Genomic DNA, 25,000 nt, shown 5'->3' with positions numbered 1-25,000 from the left:
GCTGGTCGGTGTGGGCTCGGTGGGCCGAAGGGCCTGTTTCCGCGCTGTATCTCTAAACTAAAAAATGTCACATCAAAACAGAGAAAATAGGTGCAGGAGGAGGAGGCCATTCGGCCTTCAAGCCTGCACCGCCATATGATAGTTCTATCATATCATATCATATCATATCATATATATACAGCCGGAAACAGGCCTTTTCGGCCCTCCAAGTCCGTGCCGCCCAGCGATCCCCGCACATTAACACTATCCTACACCCCACTAGGGACAATGTTTACATTTGCCCAGCCAATTAACCCACATACCTGTACGTCTTTTGGAGTGTGGGAGGAAACCGAAGATCTCGGAGAAAACCCACGCAGGTCACGGGGAGAACGTACAAACTCCTTACAGTGCAGCACCCGTAGTCAGGATCGAACCTGAGTCTCCAGCGCTGCATTCGCTGTAAAGCAGCAACTCTACCGCTGCGCTACCGTGCCGCCCTACTTGGCCAATAAACGTATTCAACTCTTATTCAGAAACTTGTCAACTTATTTACATCGGCGAAACCAAGCGCAGGCTCGGCGATCGCTTCGCTCAACACCAACGCTCGGTCCGCGTTGGCCAAACTGGTCTCCCGGTGGCTGAGCACTTCAACTCCCCCTCCCACTCCCAGTCTGACCTTTCTGTCATGGGCCTCCTCCAGTGCCATAGTGAGGCCCACCGGAAATTGGAGGAACAGCACCTCATATTTCGCCTGGGCAGTTTGCAGCCCAGTGGTATGAACATCGACTTCTCCAACTTTAGATAGTTCCTCTGTCCCTCTCTTCCCCTCCTCCTTCCCAGATCTCCCTCTATCTTCCCGTCTCCACCTATATCCTTCCTTTGTCCCGCCCCCCTGACGTCAGTCTGAAGAAGGGTCTCGACCCGAAACGTCACCCATTCCTTCTCTCCCGAGATGCTGCCCGACCCGCTGAGTTACTCCAGCATTTTGTGAATAAATATTCATCTCTCATCTTGTCCCTATTCCTCTCATGATGTTGGACACCTCCATAAGATCAACCCTCATCCTCCTTCGCTAGCGTGTGTAGGACATAGAAACATAGAAACATAGAAAATAGGTGCAGGAGTAGGCCATTCGGCCCTTCAAGCCTGTACGCACCGCCATTCAATATGATCATGGCTGATCATCCAACTCAGTATCCCATACCTGCCTTCTCTCCATACCCCCTGATCCCTTTAGCCACAAGGGCCACATCTAACTGCCTCTTAAATATAGCCAATGAACTGGCCTCAACTACCTTCTGTGGCAGAGAATTCCACAGATTTGCCACTCTCTGTGTGAAAAAAAACTTTCTCATCTCGGTCCTAAAAGACTTCCCCCTTATCCTTAAACTGTGACCCCTTGTTCTGGACTTCCCCAACATCGGGAACAATCTTCCCGCATCTAGCCTGTCCAACCCCTTAAGAATTTTGTAAGTTTCTATAAGATCCCCCCTCAATCTTCTAAATTCCAGCGAGTACAAGCCGAGTCTATCCAGTCTTTCTTCATATGAAAGTCCTGCCATCCCAGGGATCAATCTGGTGAACCTTCTCTGTACTCCCTCTATGGCAAGAATGTCTTTCCTCAGATTAGGAGACCAAAACTGTACGCAGTACTCCAGGTGTGGTCTCACCAAGGCCCTGTACAACTGCAGCAGAACCTCCCTGCTCCTAAAGTCAAATCCCCTCGCTATGAATGCCAACATACCATTGGCTTTCTTCACTGCCTGCTGCACCTGCATGCCTACTTTCAATGACTGGTGTACCACGACACCCAGGTCTCGTTGCATCTCCCCTTCTCCTAATCGGCCACCATTCAGGTAATAGTCTGAAGGACAGTACTAGTGTTGGGGGTGGGGTGGGGGGGGGGGGGGGGGGGGATGGTGGTCGGAAGGGACTCGGCGGGCCAAAGGGCCTGTTTCCCGCCCTGCGGGAAGTCAAAATGGAGGCCGTTACCTTGAGGGCGATGAAGAAGGTCAACATCTCGAGGGAGGACAACCTCGAGTGGGTCCATTGAAGCCATTTGGCGTCGTAGGTTGGGTTGGGAGGATGGCGGGTGTTGTTCTCCAACATCTGCTCGTCGGAGCCCCACGTTCGATTGTCGAAGAACGTCTCCAGAAGCTCTTTCATGGTGAGCTGAAAGCCCAAAGAGGATTTAGTCTCCTAAGCGACCCATTGCCATCGACCTCTGTAGTTTTCGAGATACAGCGCAGAAACAGGCCCTTCGGCCCACCGAGTCCGCGCCGACCAGCGATCCCCGCACACTAACACCATCCCACACACACACACACTAGGGGCAACTTACACTTACGCCAATTAGGCAATTAACCTACAAACCCGCACGTCTTTGGAGTGTGGGAGGAAACCGAAGATCTCGGGGAAAACCCACGCAGGTCACGGGGAGAGCGTACAAACTCCGTACAGACGGCGCCCGTAGTCGGGATCGAACCCGGGTCTCCGGCGCTGCATTCGCTGTAAGGCGGCAACTCTACCACTGCGCCACCGTGACCGCCCACTTTGATTTATAGTGACGTGTCAGGTAAGGAATAGTGGGGGCTAATAATAATAATAGTGGCGGCACGGTGGCCCGGCGGTAGAAGTGCTGCCTTACAGCGAATGCAGTGCCGGAGACTCAGGTTCGATCCTGACTACGGAGTTTGTACGTTCTCCCCGTGACCTGCGTGGGTTTTCTCCGAGATCTTCGGTGTCCTCCCACACTCCAAAGACGTACAGGTTTGTAGGTTAATTGACTGGGTAAATGAATGTTACAAAAAATTGTCCCTAGTGTGTGTAGGATAGTGTTAGTGTGCGGGGATCGCTGGGCGGCGCGGAACCGGTGGGCCGAAGGGCCTGTTTCCGAGCTGTATCTCTAAATCTAAAATCTAAATCTAAAATTAGTAAACGGGGTGTGGATTGTGTTTAGTTTAGTTTAGAGATACAGCGCGGAAACTGGGTCTTCGGCCCACCGTGTCCGCGCCGACCAGCGATCCCCACACACTAACACTATCCTACACACACACACACACACACACACACCAGGGACAATTTACTCTTTAAACCAAGCCCTGTATGCCTTTGGAGTGTGGGAGGAAACCCACGCAGGTCACGGGGAGAACGTGCAAACTCCGCACGGACAGCGCCCGTGGTCGGGATCGAACCCGGCAGGCGCTGTAAGGCAGCGACTCTACCGCTGCGCCACCGTGGGCGTGTTCTTGTGGTGTCAGGGGACCGCAGACAAAGCGTAACCATAGAGGACACCCAGGTTCAAGGAACTTCATTGATAATGTCATCGATTTGTTATCGTTTGTGACAGAAAACTGAACCTGCTATTAACTAAGGTAGATCTGTGGATAATCATCTCATTCAGTTTGTCTCGTAATTAAGTCTTTCTGAGTTCCATCCTGTGCAAGACCTCGTTTTACTGTTTGTCAAGTTTCTGCGCAAGACTTCGTTTTACTGTTTGACAAGTTTCTGCGCAAGACCTCCTTTTATCGTCAGTCTAGTTTCTGTAATTCTGACCTCGTTTTACTGTTTGTCAAGTTTCTGTGCAAGACCTCGTTTTACTGCTTGTCAAGTTTCTGCGCAAGACCTCGTTTTATCGTCAGTCAAGTTTCTGTAAATTCAGAACCTTGTTTGACTGCTTGCCACGTTTCTGTGCAAGACCCCGTTTTACTGGTTACACCTTGGCGGCACGGTGGCGCAGCGGTAGAGTTGCTGCCTTACAGCGAATGCAGCGCCGGAGGCTCAGGTTCGATCCTGACCACGGGCGCCGTCTGTACGGAGTTTGTACGTTCTCCCCGTGACCTGCGTGGGTTTTCTCCGAGATCTTCGGTTTCCTCCCACACTCCAAAGACGTACAGGTATGTAGGTTAATTGACTGGGTAAATGTAAAAATTGTCCCTAGTGTGTGTAGGATAGTGTTAGTATGCGGGGATCGCTGGGCGGCACGGACTCGGTGGGCCGAAGGGCCTGTTTCCGCGCTGTATCTCTAAATCTAAATCTTATCAAGTTTCTGTGCAAGACCTCCTTTTATCGTCAGTCTAGTTTCTGTAATTCTGATCTCGTTTTACTGTTTGTCAAGTTTCTGCGCAAGGCCTTGTTTTATCTTCAGTCTAGTTTCTGCAAATTCGGATCTCGTTTTACTGTTGTCAAGTTTCTGCGCAAGACCTCGTTTTATAGTTTATCAAGTTTCTGCGCAAGACCTCGTTTTATAGTTTATCAAGTTTCTGCGCAAGACCTCGTTTTACTGTTTGTCAAGTTTCTGCACAAGAACTCGTTTTATCGTCAGTCTAGTTTCTGTACTTCTGACCTTGTTTTACTGCTTGTCAGGTTTCTGTGCAAGACCTCGTTTTATCGTCAGTCTAGTTTCTGTAAATTCAGACCTTGTTTGACTGCTTGCCACGTTTCTGTGCAAGACCTCGTTTTACTGTTTGTCAAGTTTCCGAGCAAGACCTCGTTTTATCGTCAGTCTAGTTTCTGTGAATCGGAACCTCGTTTTTACTGCTTGCCACGTTTCTGTGCAAGACCTCATTTTACTGTTTGTCAAGTTTCTGTGCAAGACCTCGTTTTATCGTCAGTCTAGTTTCTGTGCAAGACCTCGTTTTACTGCTTGTCAAGTTTCCGCGCAAGACCTCGTTTTATCGTCAGTCTAGTTTCTGTGAATCGGAACCTCGTTTTACTGCTTGTCAAGTTTCTGTGCAAGACCTCGTTTTGTTCTCGATCAAGTTTCTGCAATTAAAGTCCCGTTTTGGTGTCGGGTTTCCGAAGTAATCTTGTTGTCAACGAGAATAAAAACTGCACCAAAGTCACACTTGGGAGATCGGCTTTGACTGGTCCTCTGATACACACCAGTTTAATAAATCGCCGATGACTTTGAATATTAACTCTGCCTGGACTTTCTATTTTGCTCCAACGCGCAGCACGAAGTTTTTGTTGCGCGTTAACCAGTCAGCGGAAAGACAATACACGATTACAATCGAGCCGTCCACAGTGTACAGATACATGATAAGGGAATAACGTTCAGTGCAAGGTAAAGCCAGCAAAGCCCGATCAAGGATAGTCCGAGGGTCACCAATGAGGTAGATAGTAGTTCAGCACTGCTCTCCGGTTGTGGTAGGATGGTTCAGTTGCCTGGTAACAGCCGGGAAGAAACTGTCCCTGAATCTGGAGGTGTGAGTTTCCACGCTTCTGTACCTCTTGCCCCGATGGGAGAGGGGAGTAGAGGGAGTGGCCGGGGGGGTGGGTGGGACTGGTCCTTGATTACGCTGCTGGCCTTGCCCGGGCAGCGCGAGGTGTAGATGGAGTTAATGGTTTGTGCGATGGTCTGGGCTGCTGGCCTTGCCGAGGCAGCGCGAGGCGTAGATGGAGTCGATGGCAGGGCAGGGGGGGGGGGTTTGTGTGTAGGAGGGAACGGCAGATGCTGGTTTACATGGGAGACTGGGGCTGAGAGAGAAGGGGTCGATCGGCCACGATTGAACGGCGGAGTGGACGCGGCGATGGGCCGAATGGCCTGGATTCTGCTCCGAGACCTGGCGAAGCTATGAAACTGGACTCGTGACTCACCCGCGACCCAATGTACTGACCGCCTCCATGGGGAAAGGTCACGCTGGCCAAGACCAGGGCAACAAAGCCCGCAAAGAGAATCTTGCTGCAGGGACACAAGTTACTGCTTTTAGTTCCACATATTGGCTTGACGGCACGGTGGCGCAGCGGGTAGAGCTGCTGCCTCACAGCGCCAGAGACCCAGGCTCGATCCTGACCTCGGGTGCTGTGTGTGTGTGTGTGTATGTGTGGGTGTGTGCGTGTGTGTGCGATGTGTGTGTGTGTGTGTGCGTGCGTATGTGTGTGTGTTTGTGTGTGCGTGTGTGCATGTGCGCCTGTGCGTGTGTTTGTTTGTGTGCGTGTGTGTGTGTGATTGTGTGTCCGTGCTTGTGTTTGTGTGTGCGTGTGTGCATGTGTGTATGTGTGTGTGTGTGTGTGATTGTATTTGTGTGTTTGTGTGTGTGTGCGTGTGTTTGTATATTTGTGTGTGTGTTTGTGTGTGTGTGTTTGTGCGTGTGTATGCGTGTACCTGTGTTTGTGTGTGTGTGTGTGTGCGTGTGTATGCGTGTACCTGTGTGTGTGTGTGTGCGTGTGTTTGCGTGTGTGCATGTGTGTGTGTTTGCGAGTGTGTTTGTGTGTTTGTATGTGTGTGTTTGTGTGTGTATGTGTGTGTTTTGTTTGTGTGTGCGTGCGTGTATTTGTGTGTTTGTGTGTGTGTGTGTGTGTATACCTGTGTTTGTGTGTGTGTGTGTGTGTTTGCGTGTGTGCGTGTGTTTGTGTGTGCATGTGTGTGTGTTTGCGTGTGTGTTTGTGTGTTTGTATGTGTGTGTTTGCGTGTCTATGTGTGTGTGTGTGTGTGTGTTTGTGTGTGCGTGCGTGTCTGCGTGCGTATGTGTATCTGTGCTAGTGCATGTGAGTTTAGTTCAGTTCAGTTCTGTTTACCCAGTGAAAAGCTATTTTATAGACAATAGACAATAGGTGCAGGAGGAGGCCATTCGGCCCTTTGAGCCAGCACCGCCATTCAATGTGATCATGGCTGATCATCCACAATCAGTACCCCGTTCCTGCCCTCTCCCCATATCCCCTGACTCCGCTATCTTTAAGAGCTCTATCTAGCTCTCTCTTGAATGCATTCAGAGAATTGGCCTCCACTGCCTTCTGAGGCAGAGAATTCAAAGAATTGGCCTCCTCCTGCACCTATTGTCTATTGTCTATTGTCTATTGTCACATTGAATGGCGGTGCTGGCTCGAAGGGCCGAATGGCCTACTCCTGCACCTGTTGTCTATTGTCTATTGTAAACTAAACTAAGCTAAACTAAACTAAAAATGGTACTTGAAGGCTAGTACTGAAAGAGTGGGCTGAAGGGCCTGTTATATGCTGTCTGGTTTTATGACTTTGTGGCTCCATATGTTGTTCTCTGAAGGACATTTTGCAAAGGGTTGCTTCTTGTTATGGAAACAGAGCAGGTTCGAAGCCAGCATTCCGGATATTAACTTTTTAAATCCCAGGTTTAATGAAAAAATAAAACAATTCAAGTTCCTCAAAGGCAGAGCTAGGATTCGAACCTGCGGAATTGTTCAATGGTCCAAGGCTTTGGTCACCAGCCCAACGTGGCACGTCGAAAGCTAATGGCACGTTGGCCTTCAGAATGAGAGGATTTGAGTGTAGGAGCAAAGAGGTCCTTCTGCAGTTGTACAGGGCCCTGGTGAGACCGCACCTGGAGTACTGTGTGCAGTTTTGGTCTCCTAATTTGAGGAAGGACGTCAATAGACAATAGACAACAGACAATAGGTGCAGGAGTAGGCCATTCAGCCCTTCGAGCCAGCACCGCCATTCAATGCGATCATGGCTGATCACTCTCAATCAGTACCCCGTTCCTGCCTTCTCCCCATACCCCCTCACTCCGCTATCCTTAAGAGCTCTATCCAGCGTCCTAGCTATTGAGGCAGTGCAGCGTAGGTTCACCAGGTTAATCCCCGGGATGGCGGGACTGTCACATGAGGAGAGATTGGAAAGACTGGGCTTGTATTCACAAGGATGAGAGGGGGATCTTATAGAGACGTATAAAATTATAAAAGGACTGGACAAGCTAGATGCAGGATTTTACCATCGCTTGAGAGATACTCACTTCTCGGCCATGAATCTGGAGATCTTCTTGTGGTTGGTGAGGAAGATGGTGAGGTTTCTGTGGCACCAGAGGTAGAGGCAGGCAAGGCAGCCACACATCACCCTGCAGCCGAGAGAGGGTGGCGGAGATCAGTCCTGCATTTGGCCCATCTCCCTCCAAACCCGTCCTATCCATGCACCTGTCCAACTGACTCAACCCGAAACATCAGCCATACCATCTCTCCAGAGATGCCGCCTGTCCCTGTGATTAACTTGCCAACATGTCCCTGCTACGCTAGTCCCACCTGCCCGCGTTTGGCCCATATCCCTCCAAACCCGTCCTATCCATGCACCTGTCCAACAGTCTCGACCCGAAACGTCAGCCGTACCTTCTCTCCAGAGAAGCTGCCTGTCCCACTGATTAACTTGCCAACACGTCCCAGCTACGCTAGTCCCACCTGCCCGCGTTTGGCCCACATCCCTCCAAACCCGTTCTATCCATGTACCAGTCCATTTGTTTCTTAAACGTTGGGACAGTCCCAGCCTCAACTACCTTCTCCTGCAGCTCGTTCCATACACCCACCACCCTCTGTGGGGAAAACGTTACCCCTCAGATTCCTGTTAAATCTTTCCCCCTTCACCTTGAACCCATGTCCTCTGGTCATCTACCCGATCTATTCCTCTCGTGATTTTGCACACCTCTATAAGATCACCCCTCATCCTCCTGCGCTCCAAGGAATAGAGACCCGGCCAACTCAACCTCTCCCTGTGGCTTAGGCCCCAGAATTCCTTACCCAAGGATGGCGAAAGACAGGAATTCTGGGAAGTCAAAGGGAAATTCCACCCTCCAGTTCGTGCTGAAAAGAACTGCAACGGTCTCTGGTGAGGGGTGGGGGAGGGGTGGGGGGGGGGGGGGGTGGGGAGAGGGGGGGGGAGATAGAGAGGAAAGAGTTGACCGAGTGGTTCAAATGCCCCTCCCCCCCCTTGCATTCCATCCCCCATGGCGCGGTACACTTAGAAACATAGAAACATAGAAAAATAGGTGCAGTAGGAGGCCATTCAGCCCTTCCAGCCAGCACCGTCATTCAATATGATCATGGCTGATCTTCCACAATCAGTAACCCGTGCCTGCTTTCTCCCTGCCTCACATCCCTTGATTCCATTAGCCCCTAGAGCTCTATCTAACTCTCTCTTGAAAACATCCAGTGAATTGGCCTCCACTGCCTTCTGTGGCAGAGAATTCCACAGATTCACAACTCTCTCTGTGGAAAAGTTTTTCCTCATCTGTCCAAAATGGCTGACCCCTTATTATAGACCATAGGTGCAGGAGGAGATTCAAGAGAGAGCTAGATAGAGCTCTTAAGGATAGCGGAGTCAGAGGGTATGGGGAGAAGGCAGGAACGGGGTACTGATTGAGAATGATCAGCCATGATCACATTGAATGGCGGTACTGGCTCGAAGGGCCGAATGGCCTCCTCCTGCACCTATTGTCTATTGTCTATTGTCTATTGAGGCCATTCGGCCCTTCGAGCCAGCACCGCCATTCAATGTGATCATGGCTGATCATCCACAATCAGTACCCCGTTCCTGCCCTCTCCCCATACCCACTGACTCCGCTATCATTAAGAGCTCTATCTAACTCTCTCTTGAAAACATCCAGTGAATTGACCTCCACTGCCTTCTGTGGCAGAGAATTCCACAGATTCACAACTCTCTGGGTGAAAAAGGTTTTTCCTCATCTGTCCTAAATGGCCGACCCCTTATTCTTAAACTGTGTGACCCCTGGTTCTAGACTCCCCCAACGTGGGGAACATTTTTCCTGCATCTAGCCTGTCCAATCTCTTAAGAATTTTCTATGTTTCTATAAGATCCCCTCTCATCCTTCTATGTTCCAGTGAATACAAGCCCAGTCGATCCTTGATGGACCGAATGGCCTAATTCTGCTGCTACAACATAGGACCTCGTAGTGGCACGGTGGCGCAGCGGTAGAGTTGCTGCCTCACAGCGCCAGAAACCCGGGTTCGATCCTGACCACGGGCACTATCTGTACGGAGTTTGTACGTTCTCCCCGTGACCTGCGAGGGTTTTCTCCAGGTGCTCCGGTTTCCTCCCACACTCCAAAGTCATGTGGGTTTGTAGGTTAATTGGCTTTGGTAAAAATTGTAAATTGTCCCGCACACTAACACTATCCTACACACACTAGGGACAATATTTACATTTGCCCAGCCAATTAACCTACATACCTGCACGTCTTTGGAGTGCGGGAGGAAACCGAAGATCTCGGAGAAAAACCCACGCGGGTCACGGGGAGAACGTACAAACTCCCTACAGACGGCGCCCGTGGTCAGGATCGAACCTGAGCCTCCGGCGCTGCATTCGCTGTAAGGCAGCAACTCTACCGCTGCGCCACTTGATGGGCCGAATGGCCTATGTCTGCTCCTATCACTCGTGAACACGGGGATCGCTGATCGGCGCGGACGCGGACTCGGCCTGTCGCCGCGCTGAACGAAATCGGCGCGGTCACGCCGCGCGGAGAATCGGCGCCATCCCCCCTCCCCTCCCCCTCCCGCCCCGATTCCGTAGCGACGGTACCTTGCTCGTTGTTGACCACGGCCAACACCCGGAACATCAGCGCGGCGCAGGTGGCGGCAAAGAACCCACGCCAGTAATTCCTCACGGCGAAGTGCGTGGCCGTTGTCTCCACGCTGAACAGCACACCTGAGGACAGGTGTGTAGCCGGGGGGGGGGGGAGGGGGGGAGGGGGGGATGGAGGGAGAGGGAGGGGAGGGGGAGCAACAGAGAAGTCAGTCAGCCAGCCAGCTAGGCCGAGAGAGAACGTCAAGTAAAAACCGTCCCCGCGTCCGATGGGCCGCTCCACGCTTTGCCGGCCTTCGTCGTCCGTCCGCACACGCCCGCGTTTTACCGCCTGACGGTGGGAACGGTCCCTGGTGGCCATCTTTGCTATTGAGGCAGTGCAGCGTAGGTTCACCAGGTTAATCCCCGGGATGGCGGGACTGTCGTACGAGGAAAGACTGGAAAGACTGGAGTTTAGAAGGATGAGAGGGGGATCATATCTTAAGTATATACTAAAACTCTTGTTTGTTTGTATGTTTGATAGGAAAGACTGGGCTTGTATTCAAAGGAATTTGGAAGGATGAGAGGGGGATCTTATAGAGACGTATAAAATTATAAAAGGACCGGACAAGCTAGATGCAGGAAACATGTTCCCAATGTTGGGGGAGTCCAGAACCAGGGGCCACACACACACACACAGTCTAAGAATAAAGGGGAGGCCATTTAAAACTGAGGTGAGAAAAAAACCTTTTCACCCAGAGAGTTGTGAATTTGTGGAATTCTCTGCAGATGATATTAAGCTGGGGGGTAGTGTGAATTGTGAGGAAGATGCAATAAGGCTGCAGGGTGACTTGGACAGGTTGTGTGAGTGGGCGGATACATGGCAGATGCAGTTTAATGTAGATAAGTGTGAGGTTATTCACTTTGGAAGTAAGAATAGAAAGGCAGATTATTATCTGAATGGTGTCAAGTTAGGAGGAGGGGGAGTTCAACGAGATCTGGGTGTCCTAGTGCATCAGTCAATGAAAGGAAGCATGCAGGTACAGCAGGCAGTGAAGAAAGCCAATGGAATGTTGGCCTTCGTAACAAGAGGAGTTGAATATAGGAGCAAAGAGGTCCTTCTACAGTTGTACCGGGCCCTGGTGAGACCGCACCTGGAGTACTGTGTGCAGTTTTGGTCTCCAAATTTGAGGAAGGATATTCTTGCTATGGAGGGCGTGCAGCGTAGGTTCACTAGGTTAATTCCCGGAATGGCGGGACTGTCGTATGTTGAAAGGCTGGAGCGATTGGGCTTGTATACACTGGAATTTAGAAGGATGAGGGGGGATCTTATTGAAACATATAAGATAATTAGGGGATTGGACACATTAGAGGCAGGAAACATGTTCCCAATGTTGGGGGAGTCCAGAACAAGGGGCCACAGTTTAAGAATTAGGGGTAGGCCATTTAGAACGGAGATGAGGAAGAACTTTTTCAGTCAGAGAGTGGTGAAGGTGTGGAATTCTCTGCCTCAGAAGGCAGTGGAGGCCAGTTCGTTGGATGCTTTCAAGAGAGAGCTGGATAGAGCTCTTAAGGATAGCGGAGTGAGGGGGTATGGGGAGAAGGCAGGAACGGGGTACTGATTGAGAGTGATCAGCCATGATCGCATTGAATGGCGGTGCGTACAGGCTCGAAGGGCTGAATGGCCTCCTCCTGCACCTATTGTCTATTGTCTATTGTCTGCCACAGAGGGCAGTGGAGGCCGATTGACTGGATGGATTTAAAAGAGAGAGTTAGATAGAGCTCTAGGGGCTGGTGGAATCAAGGGATATGGGGAGAAGGCAGGCACGGGTTACTGATTGTGGATTGGGGGTGAGGAAGTTGGCGATCCCTACCTCCGACCGGAGCGACAAAACAACAGGCAACACCGACCGCAGCGCCAGCGATCAGCATCTCATATTTACGCCCTTTGTTCTATAATAAAACACATTGTTTTTTTGTTGTTTTAAAAAAAAAATTATTTAAGTTTTAACAGAACTCATACATTTTACATTTCATAGTAAGCAATAATAACTACATTATAAATTCGATTATACACTTATTGTTCTGTATTATTTCCCCTCCCACCCCCCCCCCCCTTCCCCCCACCCCCCAGTTAAAAAGAAAGAAAAAGAAAAAGAAAGAGAGAAAGAAAGAAACCTGGAGTCCAGAAGGAGACACTTCCGGGTAATTTCTTATTAAATTCTTATTAAAGGTATCAAAACAATCCTGAATTTAAATATTTCCAATTCTTAATCCTAGCTTTAAAATGAACGGGTCCCACACCTTCAAGAAGAAGTCATATCCATTTCTCAGATTATACGTTGCTTTTTCTAATGGGACACAACTACACATTTCTGCTAACCATCTTTCAAATCTTATTTCATTTTGATCTTTCCAAGTGACCGCCACACATTTTTTTGCTACTGCTATTGCTATTTTGAGAAATCTTTCCTGATGTTTATCTAAAATTAGCTTTGGTAATATTCCTTTTGTATCTCCCAATAAAAACAACCTTGAATCCATTGGTATGATCTTATTCATCAATTGTTCCAAAAAGTTTTTTAGGTCTTTCCAAAAAGGAGTTACCTTCTGACATGCCCATGTAGAGTGTAAAAAAGTACCCACGTCTTGGTTGCATCTAAAACAAATTTCAGATGAGTTTGGTTTTAAATTGTTTAATTTTTTCGGGGTTAAATATAGTTGATGTAAAAAATTGTATTGTACTAAACTATATCTCACGTTAATAGTATTTTTCATACTTTCTAAACACAATCTTTCCCAACTTCGTTCATCGATGCTAATATTCAGATCTGTTTCCCATCTTTGTCTTGATTTTTGAATTCCTGTCTTTGGACTAGATTTTTGTAACAATTTATACATTGAAGATATAATTTTTTTAGTTGACTTGCCCTGAATCAGGGATTCAATTCCTTTAATTTGAAATAAAAACATTGAATTACCTAACTTTTCCCTTAAATAAGATTGTAATTGATAATAGAAAAAATACTATTCCCTGGAATTTGATATTTGTTTCTCAATTGAGAAAATGTCAAAAAATGATTTCCTTCGTAGCAATCTCCCATATGTTTAATACCCTTCTGTTCCCAGACTTGTAATATTTGATTATTCCAAGCAAACGGCAGTAATCTATTTTTTACTAATGGAGTTTTAGCTGTTAGAAAAAATCTTTTATCATTAGCTTTAACTGTTTTCAACAATATATTAATTAAATGTTTTAGCAAGGGTGACTCTTTATCCTTAACTAATAGCTTCGCTTCCCATTTATAGATAAATTCTTCTGGCCATAGTTCTTTTATTTTATCCATTTCAATTTTAACCCATGCTGTTTTTCCACCCTCTTGATAAAAGGATGAAATAAAACTCATTTGCGAATAAAATTGTGAGAAATTTTCTTTGGAAAGGTAAAATGCCAAGAGTGTCTATGGAAAAATTAACATGGAAATTTGAATTAGGTGGACCGCAATTACCAAATTTTAAAAATTACTATCTGGAAACACATTGTTATACACGTCTTAGGGACCCAGCAGTCAGCGGTCAGCATATCGAGACTGGTGGCACAGCGGGTAGAGCCGCTGCCTCACAGCCCCAGAGTCCCGGGTTCGATCCCGACCACGGGCGCTGTCTGTACGTAGTTTTGTACGTTCGCTCCCCGTGCCCCGCGTGGGGTTTCTACGGGTGCTCCGGTTCCCTCCCACACTCCAAAGGCGTGCGGGTTTTGCAGGTTAATTTGGCTTCCGTAACACGTTCCCAGTACCACGTACCTACCACCTTAGACAACTGAGGAAATTCAGAGTGTCTCTGAGGATCCTTCATTGCTTCTACTCTGGGGCTGTAGAGAGCATCCTGTCCGGCAACATCACAGTCTGGTTTGGGAACAGCTCTGCCCAGGACAGGAAGGCCCTGCAGAGAGTAGTGCGTTCGGCAGAACGCACCATGGGAACTACACTCGTCCCCCTGCAGGACCTATACATCAGGAGGTGCAGATCCAGAGCAAGCAAGATCATGAGGGACCCCTGCCACCCCAGTAACGGACTGTTCCAGATGCTACGATCAGGCAAACGCCTCCGCTGTCACGCTGTGAAAACGGAGAGGATGAGACGGAGCTTCTTCCCACAGGCCATCAGGACTGTCAACTTTTATAACCCCAGAGACTACATTTTTGTCGACACTAATAGTAACTTATTAACTTTATTTATATGCTGTAACTGTAATTCTTTTTGTGCACGACCCGCAGGCATTGCCACTTTCATTTCACTGCACATCGTGTATGTGTATGTGACAAATAAATTTGACTTGACTTGAATAAATTTGACTTGAATTGGCTTCGGTTAAAACAAAATGGTGCATTGTACCCAGTGTGTTTTGGGTAGTCCTGGTGTACAGGGTGACTGCTGGTTCCACCTGCCCGCGTTTGGCCCATATTCCATCAAACCCGTCCTCTCCACGTACCTGTCCAACTGTTTCTTAAACGTTGGGATAGTCCCAGCCTCAACTACCTCCTCCGGCAGTTCGTTCCGCACACCCACCACCCCCCGTGTGAAACGGCACGATGGCGCAGCGGTAGAGTTGCCGCCTCACAGCGAATGCAGCGCCGGAGACTCAGGTTCGATCCCGACTACGGGCGCCGTCTGTACGGAGTTTGCACGTTCTCCCCGTGACCTGCGTGGGTTTTCTCCGAGATCTTCGGTTTCCTCCCGCACTCCAAAGACGTACAGGTGTGTAGGTTAATTGGCTTGGTTAATGTAAAAATTGTCCCTAGTGTGTGTAGGATAGTGTTAGTGTGCGGGGATCGCTGGGCGGCGCGGACCCGGTGGGCCGAAGGGCCTGTTTCTGCGCTGTATCTCTAAATCTAAATCTAAAAAGCTATTCCTATTAAATCTTTCCCCCTTCACCTCAAACCCATGTCCTCTGGTCCTCGATTCCCCTACTCTGGGCAAGAGACTCTGTGCGTCTACCCGATCTATTCCTCTCGTGATTTTGTACACCTCTACAAGATCGCCCCTCATCCTCCTGCGCTCCAGGGAATGGTCCCAGCCTGCTCAACCTCTCCCTGTAGCTCACACCCTCTAGTCCTGGCAACATCCTCGTAAATCTTCCCCTGCGTCCTTGTGTAACAGGGAACTGCAGATGCTAGTTTAATCCGAAGGTAGACACAAAAAGCTGGAGTAGGCAGTGGGCCAGGGTGAAGAAGGCTCTCGACCCGAAACGTCACCAGTTCCTTCTCTCCAGAGATGCTGCCTGTCCAGCTTTTTGTGTCTATTCTCTGCGCCCTTTCCAGCTTGACAATATCTTTCCGTAAACATGGTGCCCAGAACTGAACACAACATTCTAAAAATGTGGTCTCACCAACCTCTTATACAACTGCAACGTGACCTTGGATGCTTTCAAGAGAGAGCTGGATAGAGCTCTTAAGGATAGCGGAGTGAGGGGGTATGGGGAGAAGGCAGGAACGGGGTACTGATTGAGAGTGATCAGCCATGATCGCATTGAATGGCGGTGCTGGCTCGAAGGGCTGAATGGCCTCCTCCTGCACCTATTGTCTATTGTCTATTGTCTATTGTCTATTGCCAAAAGCCTTTTTGACCACCTTTATCTACCTGCGACTCCACCTTCAAGGAACCATGCACGTAGGGTTGCCAACTTTCTCACTCCCAAATAAGGGACAAAAGGTGACGTCACCGCCCCGCGCCCCACGTTATCTCACCCAGCCAGCGGTCATGTGCTCCCGCTCCACCAATGGCGGCCGGCCGGGCCGGGAGGCTGGTTGCTATGCAACCTCTGTTAGGCGGAGCCTGGGCCTCCTGGCCTACACTGTCCGGGCCTACAGCATCCAGGCATACAGTGTCCGGGCCTACAGTGTCCGGGCCTACAGTGTCCGGGCCTACTGTGTCCGGGCCTACAGTGTCCGGGCCTACAGTGTCCGGGCCTACAGTGTCCGGGCCTACAGCGTCCGGGCCTGTAGTGTCCAGGCCTACAGTGTCTGGGCCTACAGCATCCGGGCCTGCAGTGTCCGGGCCTACAGCATCCAGGCCTACAGCGTCCGGGCCTACAGTGTCTGGGCCTACAGCGTTCGGGCCTCCAGTGTCCGGGCCTACAGCATCCCCCGGGCCTAATACGGGACAAGGGTGGTCCCGTACGGGACAAACCAATTTGCCCAAAATATGGGATGTCCTGGCTAATACGGGACAGTTGGCAACCCTACCTGCACCTGCACTCCTGGGTCCCTCTGCTCTACAACACTCCCCAGGGGCCTACCAAATCTTCTCCGTGCCCTTCCCACCATCTGCAATTGCTTCCTACATGAAGCATTAGGATTGCCTACCTCTTTGGTGCCCGCAAACTTCACCATGACCTGTCCCAGTAACGTGGCCAGGATGGTTGCCATGTGAACGAACGGGCCCTGTAAATTAGGATGAGGAAGAACATCAGGGCAACGCAGTCAAGGATGAAGACAGACACAAAAAGCCGCGGCAATTCGTCGGGACAGGCAGCGTCTCTGAATTGAATTGAATTGATTAAATTTTATTAGCCAAATGTGTACACATGCAAGGAATTTGGCTTGGTGCTCCACTAGCAAGTGGCAACACGAACTTACAGTAAAGGATTAAGAATAAAATATTCTCTGGAGAGAAGGAATGGGCTACGTTTCGGTCGAGACCCTTCTTTAGACTGAGAATCAGGGGAGAGGGAGGCACAGAAGAGGTAAGACAATAGACAATAGGTGCAGGAGGAGGCCATTCGGCCCTTTGAGCCAGCACCGCCATTCAATGTGATCATGGCTGATCATTCTCAATCAGTACCCCGTTCCTGCCTTCTCCCCATACCCCCTGACTCCGCTATCCTTAAGAGCTCTATCTAGCTCTCTCTTGAATGCATTCAGAGAATTGGCCTCCACTGCCTTCTGAGGTAGAGAATTCCACAGATTCACAACTCTCTGACTGAAAAGGTTTTTCCTCATCTCAGTTCTAAATGGCCGACCCCTTATTCTTAAACTGTGTGTGGCCCCTGGTTCTGGACTCCCCCAACATTGGGAACATGTTTCCTGCCTCTAACGTGTCCAACCCCTTAATAATCTTATACGTTTCGATAAGATCTCCTCTCATCCTTCTAACTTCCAGTGTATACAAGCCTGGTCGCTCCAGTCTTTCAACATACGACAGTCCCGCCATTCCGGGAATTAATCCTAGTTAAGGATGTGTGAGGAGTGAAAACGAGACAAAGGGGATGGAGATCAAGGAAAATGTAGAATAGATCATTGTTAGCTAGGAGGACCAAAGAGAAATAAATGTAAAGAAGGACAGTCAGACTGGTCGGAGAACTGGGAAGGGGGGAGGGGATGGAGAGAGAGGGAAATCAAGGGTTTACTTGAAGTTAGAGAAGTCAATGTTCATACCGCTGGCGTGTAAGCTGCCCCAAGCGAAATATGAGGTGCTGTTCCTCCAATTTGTGCGCTGGGCCTCACTCACTGTGTAACCCGTGATCACCTACCCCATCGTCAACAACGGACCATTGACCCTTGAAGGGTCTCGACCCCAAACGTCGCCCATTCCTTCTCTCCAGAGACGCTGCCCGACCCGCTGAGTTACTCCGGCTTTTTGTGCCTGTCTCCGGTTTTAAACCAGCGTCTGCAGTTCCTTCCGACACAGTCAATGATGACTCCAAGATTAAGGGATGAGAGAGACAGATTTGGAGCGGGGGAGGGGAGAGGGGGGGTCAATATGCCCAAAGACGTTTTGACCACCCTAGCCCAACTGGCAAGTGTAGGTTGCCGACCTATTCGAATGTCGGCACGGTGGCGCAGCGGTAGAGTTGCCGCCTTACAGCGCTTGCAGCGCCGGAGGCCCGGGTTCGATCCTGACCACGGGCGCCGTCTGTACGGAGTTTGTACGTTCTCCCCGTGACCCGCGTGGGTTTAGTCCGAGATCTTCGGTTTCCTCCCACACTCCAAAGACGTGCGGGTTTGTAAGTCAATTGGCTTGGTGTAAATGTGAAAACTGTCCCCAGTGTGTGTAGGATGGTGTTAATGTGCGGGGATCGCTGGTCGGCGCGGGCCCGGTGGGCCGAAGGGCCTGTCTGTGCACTGTATCTCTAAACTAAACTAAACTAAACTAAACTAAACTAAACTAAACTAAACTAAACTAAACTAAACTAAACTAAACTAAACTAAACTAAACTAAGCTAAACTAACTTGACCTAACATAGAAACATAGAAACATAGAAACATAGAAACATAGAAACATAGAAACATAGAAAATAGGTGCAGGAGTAGGCCATTCGGCCTTTCGAGCCTGTACGCACCGCCATTCAATATGATCATGGCTGATCATCCAACTCAGTATCCCGTACCTGCCTTCTCTCAATACCCCCTGATCCCTTTAGCCACAAGGGCCACATCTAACTCCCTCTTAAATATAGCCAATGAACTGGCCTCAACTACCTTCTGTGGCAGAGAATTCCACAGATTCACCACTCTCTGTGTGAAGAAATGTTTTCTCATCTCGGTCCTAAAAGACTTCCCCCTTATCCTTAAGCTGTGACCCCTGGTTCTGGACTCCTGCCCTAAACTGAACCATTGAAGCATTGAAGTGCTCACTGCCTTGCGCTCAGACCAGCCTTGCCCAGCCCGTTGCCACACCCACCATCGCCCGGCCCAGTGTTCAGGTCCACCACTTACCACCTTGCCCAGGAAGATGGTGCTGCCGGCTGCCAGTGTGCAGATGATCCCGATGAGTTTGGCCAGGAAGGTGCGGAAGGTGAAGAACTCGTCGAGCACGACCCCGCGGAGAGTAACCTTCAGCTCGGGAATGCCGGATCCTGGATGCAGCAGGCCGCGGGGGAAAGCAAGGCCCGGTCAGCTGGTTCATCCACGGAACAGTAGAACAGCCGCCACGCAGCGCCACACCCCCCTGGTTCCAGCGGTGTGTGTGTGTGCGTGTGTGTTTATGTGTGTGTGTGTGTGTGTGCGTGTTTGTGTGTGCGTGTGTTTGTGCGTGTGTTTGTGTGTGTGCGTGTGTGAGTGTGTGTTTATGTGTGTGTGTGCGTGTGTGTGTGTGTTTGTGTGTGTGCGTGTGTGTATGTGCGTGTGTGTGCGTGTGTGTGTTTGTGTGTTTATGTGTTTGTGTGTTTATGTGCGTGTGCGTGTGTGCGTGTGTGTTTGTGTGTGTGCGTGTGTGTATGTGCGTGTGTGTGTTTGTGTGTTTATGTATGTGTGTGTTTGTGCGTGTGTTTGTGTGTGTTTATGTGTGTGTGCTTGCGTGCGTTTGTGTGTGAGTGTTTGTGTGTGTGCCTGTGTTTGTGCCTGTGTTTGTGTGTGTGCACATGTGTGCGTGTGTTTGTGCTTGTGTTTGTGCGTGTGTTTGTGCGTGTGTGTGTGTGTGTGCGCATGTGTGCGCATGTGTGCGTGTGTGTATGTTTGTGTGTGTTTGTGTGTGTGCGTGTTTGTGCCTGTGTGTGTGTGTGTGCGCATGTGTGCGTGTGTTTGTGCGTGTGTTTGTGTGCGTGTGTTTGTGCGTGTGTTTGTGTGTGTTTATGTGTGTGTGCTTGCGTGCGTTTGTGTGTGTGAGTGTTTGTGTGTGCCTGTGTTTGTGCCTGTGTTTGTGTGTGTGCGCATGTGTGCGTGTGTTTGTGCTTGTGGTTGTGCGTGTGTTTGTGCGTGTGTGTGTGTGTGTGCTTATGTGTGTGTGTGTGTGTGTGTGTGTGTGTTTGTGTGTGTGCGTGCATGCGTTTGTGTGTGTGAGTGTTTGTGTGTGCCTGTGTTTGTGCGTGTGCGTGCGTGCGTTTGTGTGTGTGAGTGTTTGTGTGTGTGCCTGTGTTTGTGTGCGTGCGCATGTGTGCGTGTGTTTGTGCTTGTGTTTGTGCCTGTTTATGCGTGTGTGCATATGTGTGTGTGTGTTTGTGTGTGTGCGTGCGAGCGAGTGTGTGCGTGTGCAGGTACGTGGAGCTTGCACGTTCTTCGTGAGGGACGTGGGCGGCACGGTGGCGCAGTGGTCGGGATGGAACCCGGGTCTCGGGCGCTGTGAGGCAGCGGCTCTACCCGCTGCGCCATCCCATCGAAGCGCGTGGTGGCACATACCCGCTGCCTGGGGCGAGATGTATTTGGCGACGCCAGCAGACAATGTCGTCAGGAAGATGTGGTACAGGACCCAGGAGAAGTACTGGAGGAACGGGTAATGTTCCAAGCTGTCGTAGACCCAGAGGTTAGCTGGTGTGGGGATGGGGGCGGAAAAAAACCCAGAGACAAAAAGTCATTCACAAGCACAAAATGACAAGACTATAGAAACATAGAAAATAGGTGCAGGAGGAGGCCATTCAGCCCTTTGAGCCAGCACCGCCATTCATTGTGATCATGGCTGATCATCCACAATCAGTAACCCGTGCCTGCCTTCTCCCCATATCCCTTGATTCCACTAGCCCCTAGAGCTCTATCTAACTCTCTCTTAAATCCATCCAGTGAATCGGCCTCCACTGCCCTCTGTGGCAGAGAATTCCACAAATTCACAACTCTCTGGGTGAAAAAGTTCCTCTCACCTCAGTTTTAAATGGCCTGCCCTTTATTCTTAGACTGTGTGTGTGTGTGGCCCCTGGTTCTGGACTCCCCCAACATTGGGAACATTTTTCCTGCATCTAGCTTGTCCAGTCCTTTTATAATTTTATATGTTTCTATAAGATCCCCCTCTCTCATCCTTCGAAATTCCAGTGAATACAAGCCCAGTCTTTCCAATCTTTCCTCATATGGCAGTCCTGCCATCCCAGGGATCAATCTCGTGAACCTACGCTGCACTGCCTCAATTACAAGGATGTCCTTCCTCAAATTAGGAGATTAAAACTGTACACGATACTCCAGATGTGGTCTCTCCAGGGCCCTGTACAACTGCAGAAGAACCTCTTTACTCCTGTACTGAAATCCTCTCGTTATGAAGGCCAACATGCCGTTAGCTTTCTTCACTGCCTGCTGTACCTGCACGCCAACTTTCAGTGACTGGTGTACAAGGACACCCAGGTCTCGCTGCACCTCCCCCTTACCCAACCTGACACCATTGAGATGATAATCTGCCTCCTTGTTTTTGCCGCCGAAGTGGATAACATGGGCCTGAAGGGCCTGTTCCAACTTGGGCGATTTTTTAGGCCACTGCCGGTGACTGCAATAGCCGCAGCAGGTCGCCGAAAAACTGGCGACTGGACCCCTCTTATAGAAACGTATAGAATTATAAAAGGATTGGACAAGCTAGATGCAGGAAAAATGTTCACAATGTTGGGCGAGTCCAGAACCAGGGGCCACACACACACACAGTCTAAGAATGTGATCTACAAAATGACGGCGCTGCCATAGCAGCTGCGGCTTACCTGCGGTCCATTTGTCTTTGTGTTTTGTTGTTTTTTTGTGTCTTAATTGTCGATGTGATGTGGTGTTTTTGTGTTTGTGTACTATGTGTGTATGTGTGGGGGGGAGGGGGGGAACTGTAAAATTGTGAATATGTGTCCCTTCCGAACGGAGACCCGACCTTTGTTTTCTGGGTGTTGTCTCCATTCCTGCTGCGGCCTACCATCGGCCCAACTCCTGGAGCTGGCGGCCTCCAGGGCTCCGGTTCGCAGAGCCCGCGGATCTGACTTACCATCAGCGGAGCCGGCCGTCCTCGGAGGCTGCGGGAGCGGCTGCGACTCGCCTTAGGCTCGGGCCGCGTGGATGCCGACATCAGGAGCTCCGGCAGCGGCAGCGGGTTCGCCCGCCCCGGATTGGGCCGCGGACATTTCACCGTCCGGCGCGGCCTAAAATAGGCCGCGGGATTTTTCTCTGCTGGGCGGGGGCTTCAATGTTGGGAGCCACGACCGCCCCGACGTGCAGCAGCAGCGGCAGCAGCAGCGTGTTCGCCCGCCCCGGATCGCGGGGCTTGGGTCGGCCCGCTGCGGACCTTTCACCGTCCGGTGCAGCCTGCAGCCACAACAACCTGACCGCGGGAGAAGACGGCAGGGGAAGGGAAAAGACATTGTGGCCTTCCATCACAGTGAGGAGAGGACTGGAGGAGACTCACTGTGATGGATGTTTCTTTTTTGTGTGTGTTTTTGGGGTTGTGTAATTTGCCTATTTTAATGCTTTATTGTGTAATCTGCCTAATTTAATGTTTTATTGTTGGACTGTGGGTGACTGAATTTCGTCCAAAAAAATCGTTTTTTTGGATGACAAATAAAGGTATCTTGAATCTTGAATCTTGAATAAAGGGGAGGCCATTTAAAACTGAGGTGAGAAAAAACATTTTCACCCGGAGAGTTGTGAATTTGTGGAATTTTTTTTTTTTTGAAAAGCATATGTACAGATAGAAATAAACGACAAATTTGTTACAAAGTTCTTACATAGCTTCAATTTTTAAATTTTTAAAGAGAGAAAATAAAAATAAAGAAGAAAAAAAAAACAAACTATAAACTATTGGGAAGAGAGAATTAAAAAAAAAGTTATAACTATAAAAATTAAAGGGGGTAGATCCGGGAGACAATAACCACAATTGTACATCCGACCCTAAACTCAAGTTTCAACTTTTAATTTAAAATTTTTATTTTAGTCCTGTGTCAAACCCATTTACTTTTCTAAAAATTCAATAAATGGAGACCATATTTTAAAAAATAAATCAGGTTTGTCAATTAAGGCAAATCTTATTTTTTCCAAATGCAAGGTCTCTGTCATTTCCATAGTCCACATTTTAATTGTGGGGGTTATTGGTTTTTTCCAAAATTTAAGTATTAATTTTTTCGCAGTTATTAAACTGTTATCAAGAAAATGTACCTGACTTGTTGTAAAGTTTGTAATATGTTCTGATAATCCTAATATTATTAATTTTGGATCCATATCCAATTGCTTGTCGATAACTTTAGAAACTATTTAAAAAATATCCAACCAGAAATTTTGCATTTTTATGCAAGTTACAAAAATATGAGTTAAATTAGCTTCTTGAAATTGACATTTATCACAAATTGGAGAGATACTAGGAAAAATCCTATTTAATTTAGTCTTCGAATAATGTAGTCTATGTATTATTTTAAATTGTATTAAGGAATGTCTAGTATTTAATGAACATTGGTGTATATGTTGTAAACTTTCATCCCATATATCTTGCATTATGAGTTGGTTCAGTTCGTCCTCCCATGCTCGTCTATGATTCTGATGACGGAATGTCAGTATCTAGGAGAGTATTATAAATAAAGGATATTACTTTATTTGAATTATAATGTCGATTCAGGCATACATCAAGAGCTGCAAGGCCTCAATAGCAAGGATATCCTTCCTCAAATTTGGAGACCAAAACTGCACACAGTACTCCAGGTGCGGTCTCACTAGGGCCCGGTACAACTGCAGAAGGACCTCTTTGCTCCTATACTCAACTCCTCTTGTTATGAAGGCCAACATTCCATTGGCTTTCTTCACTGCCTGCTGTACCTGCATGCTTCCTTCTTCTGGTGTCTTCAAATGCCCTTTCTTAATTTAATATTACGTGCTTCTAAACGCATCTGTGGCAACATAGCAAACCTGGGGACAGCATTCGACAGCGCCCGCAATAAGCTACGATACCTGGCGACAAGCCAGCTGTCGCCGAGAAATTTCTAGCGGGTAAATTTGTCCGCGATGCTCCGAGATCCGCCACGATTCTTTGAAGACTCCTCACGGTCGTGCCCGCGACAAGAGGAGTAACAAGAGTAGTTGAGTATAGGAGCAAAGAGGTCCTTCTGCAGTTGTACAGGGCCCTAGTGAGACCGCACCTGGAGTACTGTGTGCAGTTGTACAGGGCCCTAGTGAGACCGCACCTGGAGTACTGTGTGCAGTTGTACAGGGCCCTAGTGAGACCGCACCTGGAGTACTGTGTGTAGTTTTGGTCTCCAAATTTGAGGAAGGATATTCTTGCTATTGAGGGCGTGCAGCGTAGGTTCACCAGGTTAATTCCCGGAATGGCGGGACTGTCGTATGTTGAAAGACTGGAGCGACTAGGCTTGTATACACTGGAATTTAGAAGGATGAGAGGAGATCTTATCGAAACGTATAAGATTATTAAGGGGTTGGACACGTTAGAGGCAGGAAACATGTTCCCAATGTTGGGGGAGTCCAGAACAAGGGGCCACACACAGTTTAAGAATAAGGGGTAGGCCATTTAGAACTGAGATGAGGGAAAACTTTTTCAGTCAGAGAGTTGTGAATCTGTGGAATTCTCTGCCTCAAAAGGCAGTGGAGGCCAATTCTCTGAATGCATTCAAGAGAGAGCTAGATAGAGCTCTTAAGGATAGCGGAGTCAGGGGGTATGGGGAGAAGGCAGGAACGGGGTACTGATTGAGAATGATCAGCCGTGATCACATTGAATGGCGGTGCGTACAGGCTCGAAGGGCCGAACGGCCTCCTCCTGCACCTATTGTCTATTGTCTATTGACACCCCGGCGAACGTTCGGCGACAGCCTAGTCGCCGGCAGTCGCCTTAAAACCGCCTGAGTTGGACAGGCCCTTTAGAGTTACCTCGTTGGGACTTGGAGGTGATGACATCCAGGCTGAAGCTGATGGTCGCCATTAACAGGCCCAACAGGAACAGAAAGATCCAGTCCTCGCCGATCTTCAGCACCTGTTTCCTGACGAACAGCATGAAAGCTGGGAGACAACAGGACACGTCCCTTCAGTTCAATTTAGTTCACAGTCCCACGTACTGAGGTACAGTGAAAAGCTTTTGTGTTGCGTGCTAATCAGTCAGC

At 49.1% G+C, this 25,000-nt stretch overlaps 1 protein-coding gene across 1 annotated transcript in view; it reads right to left on the bottom strand.

Annotated features, from left to right (window-relative positions):
- Window positions 1-25,000, bottom strand: part of LOC144609291 (chloride channel protein ClC-Kb-like) — an 82,560-nt gene that overhangs the window by 29,122 nt on the left and 28,438 nt on the right. The window contains 10 exon segments of the mRNA XM_078427722.1: window positions 1,975-2,154; window positions 5,581-5,665; window positions 7,689-7,790; window positions 8,461-8,545; window positions 10,259-10,384; window positions 12,115-12,193; window positions 16,605-16,682; window positions 18,957-19,096; window positions 20,355-20,483; window positions 24,771-24,899. Of these exon segments, the coding sequence (XP_078283848.1) occupies window positions 1,975-2,154; window positions 5,581-5,665; window positions 7,689-7,790; window positions 8,461-8,545; window positions 10,259-10,384; window positions 12,115-12,193; window positions 16,605-16,682; window positions 18,957-19,096; window positions 20,355-20,483; window positions 24,771-24,899 (1,133 nt within the window).

This window comes from Rhinoraja longicauda, chromosome 34 (genome assembly GCF_053455715.1).
Source record: "Rhinoraja longicauda isolate Sanriku21f chromosome 34, sRhiLon1.1, whole genome shotgun sequence".
Taxonomy (NCBI): Eukaryota; Metazoa; Chordata; class Chondrichthyes; order Rajiformes; family Arhynchobatidae; genus Rhinoraja; species Rhinoraja longicauda.
Note: the sequence above shows the minus strand (reverse complement) of the source record. Positions and strands in the feature narration are given on the sequence as shown.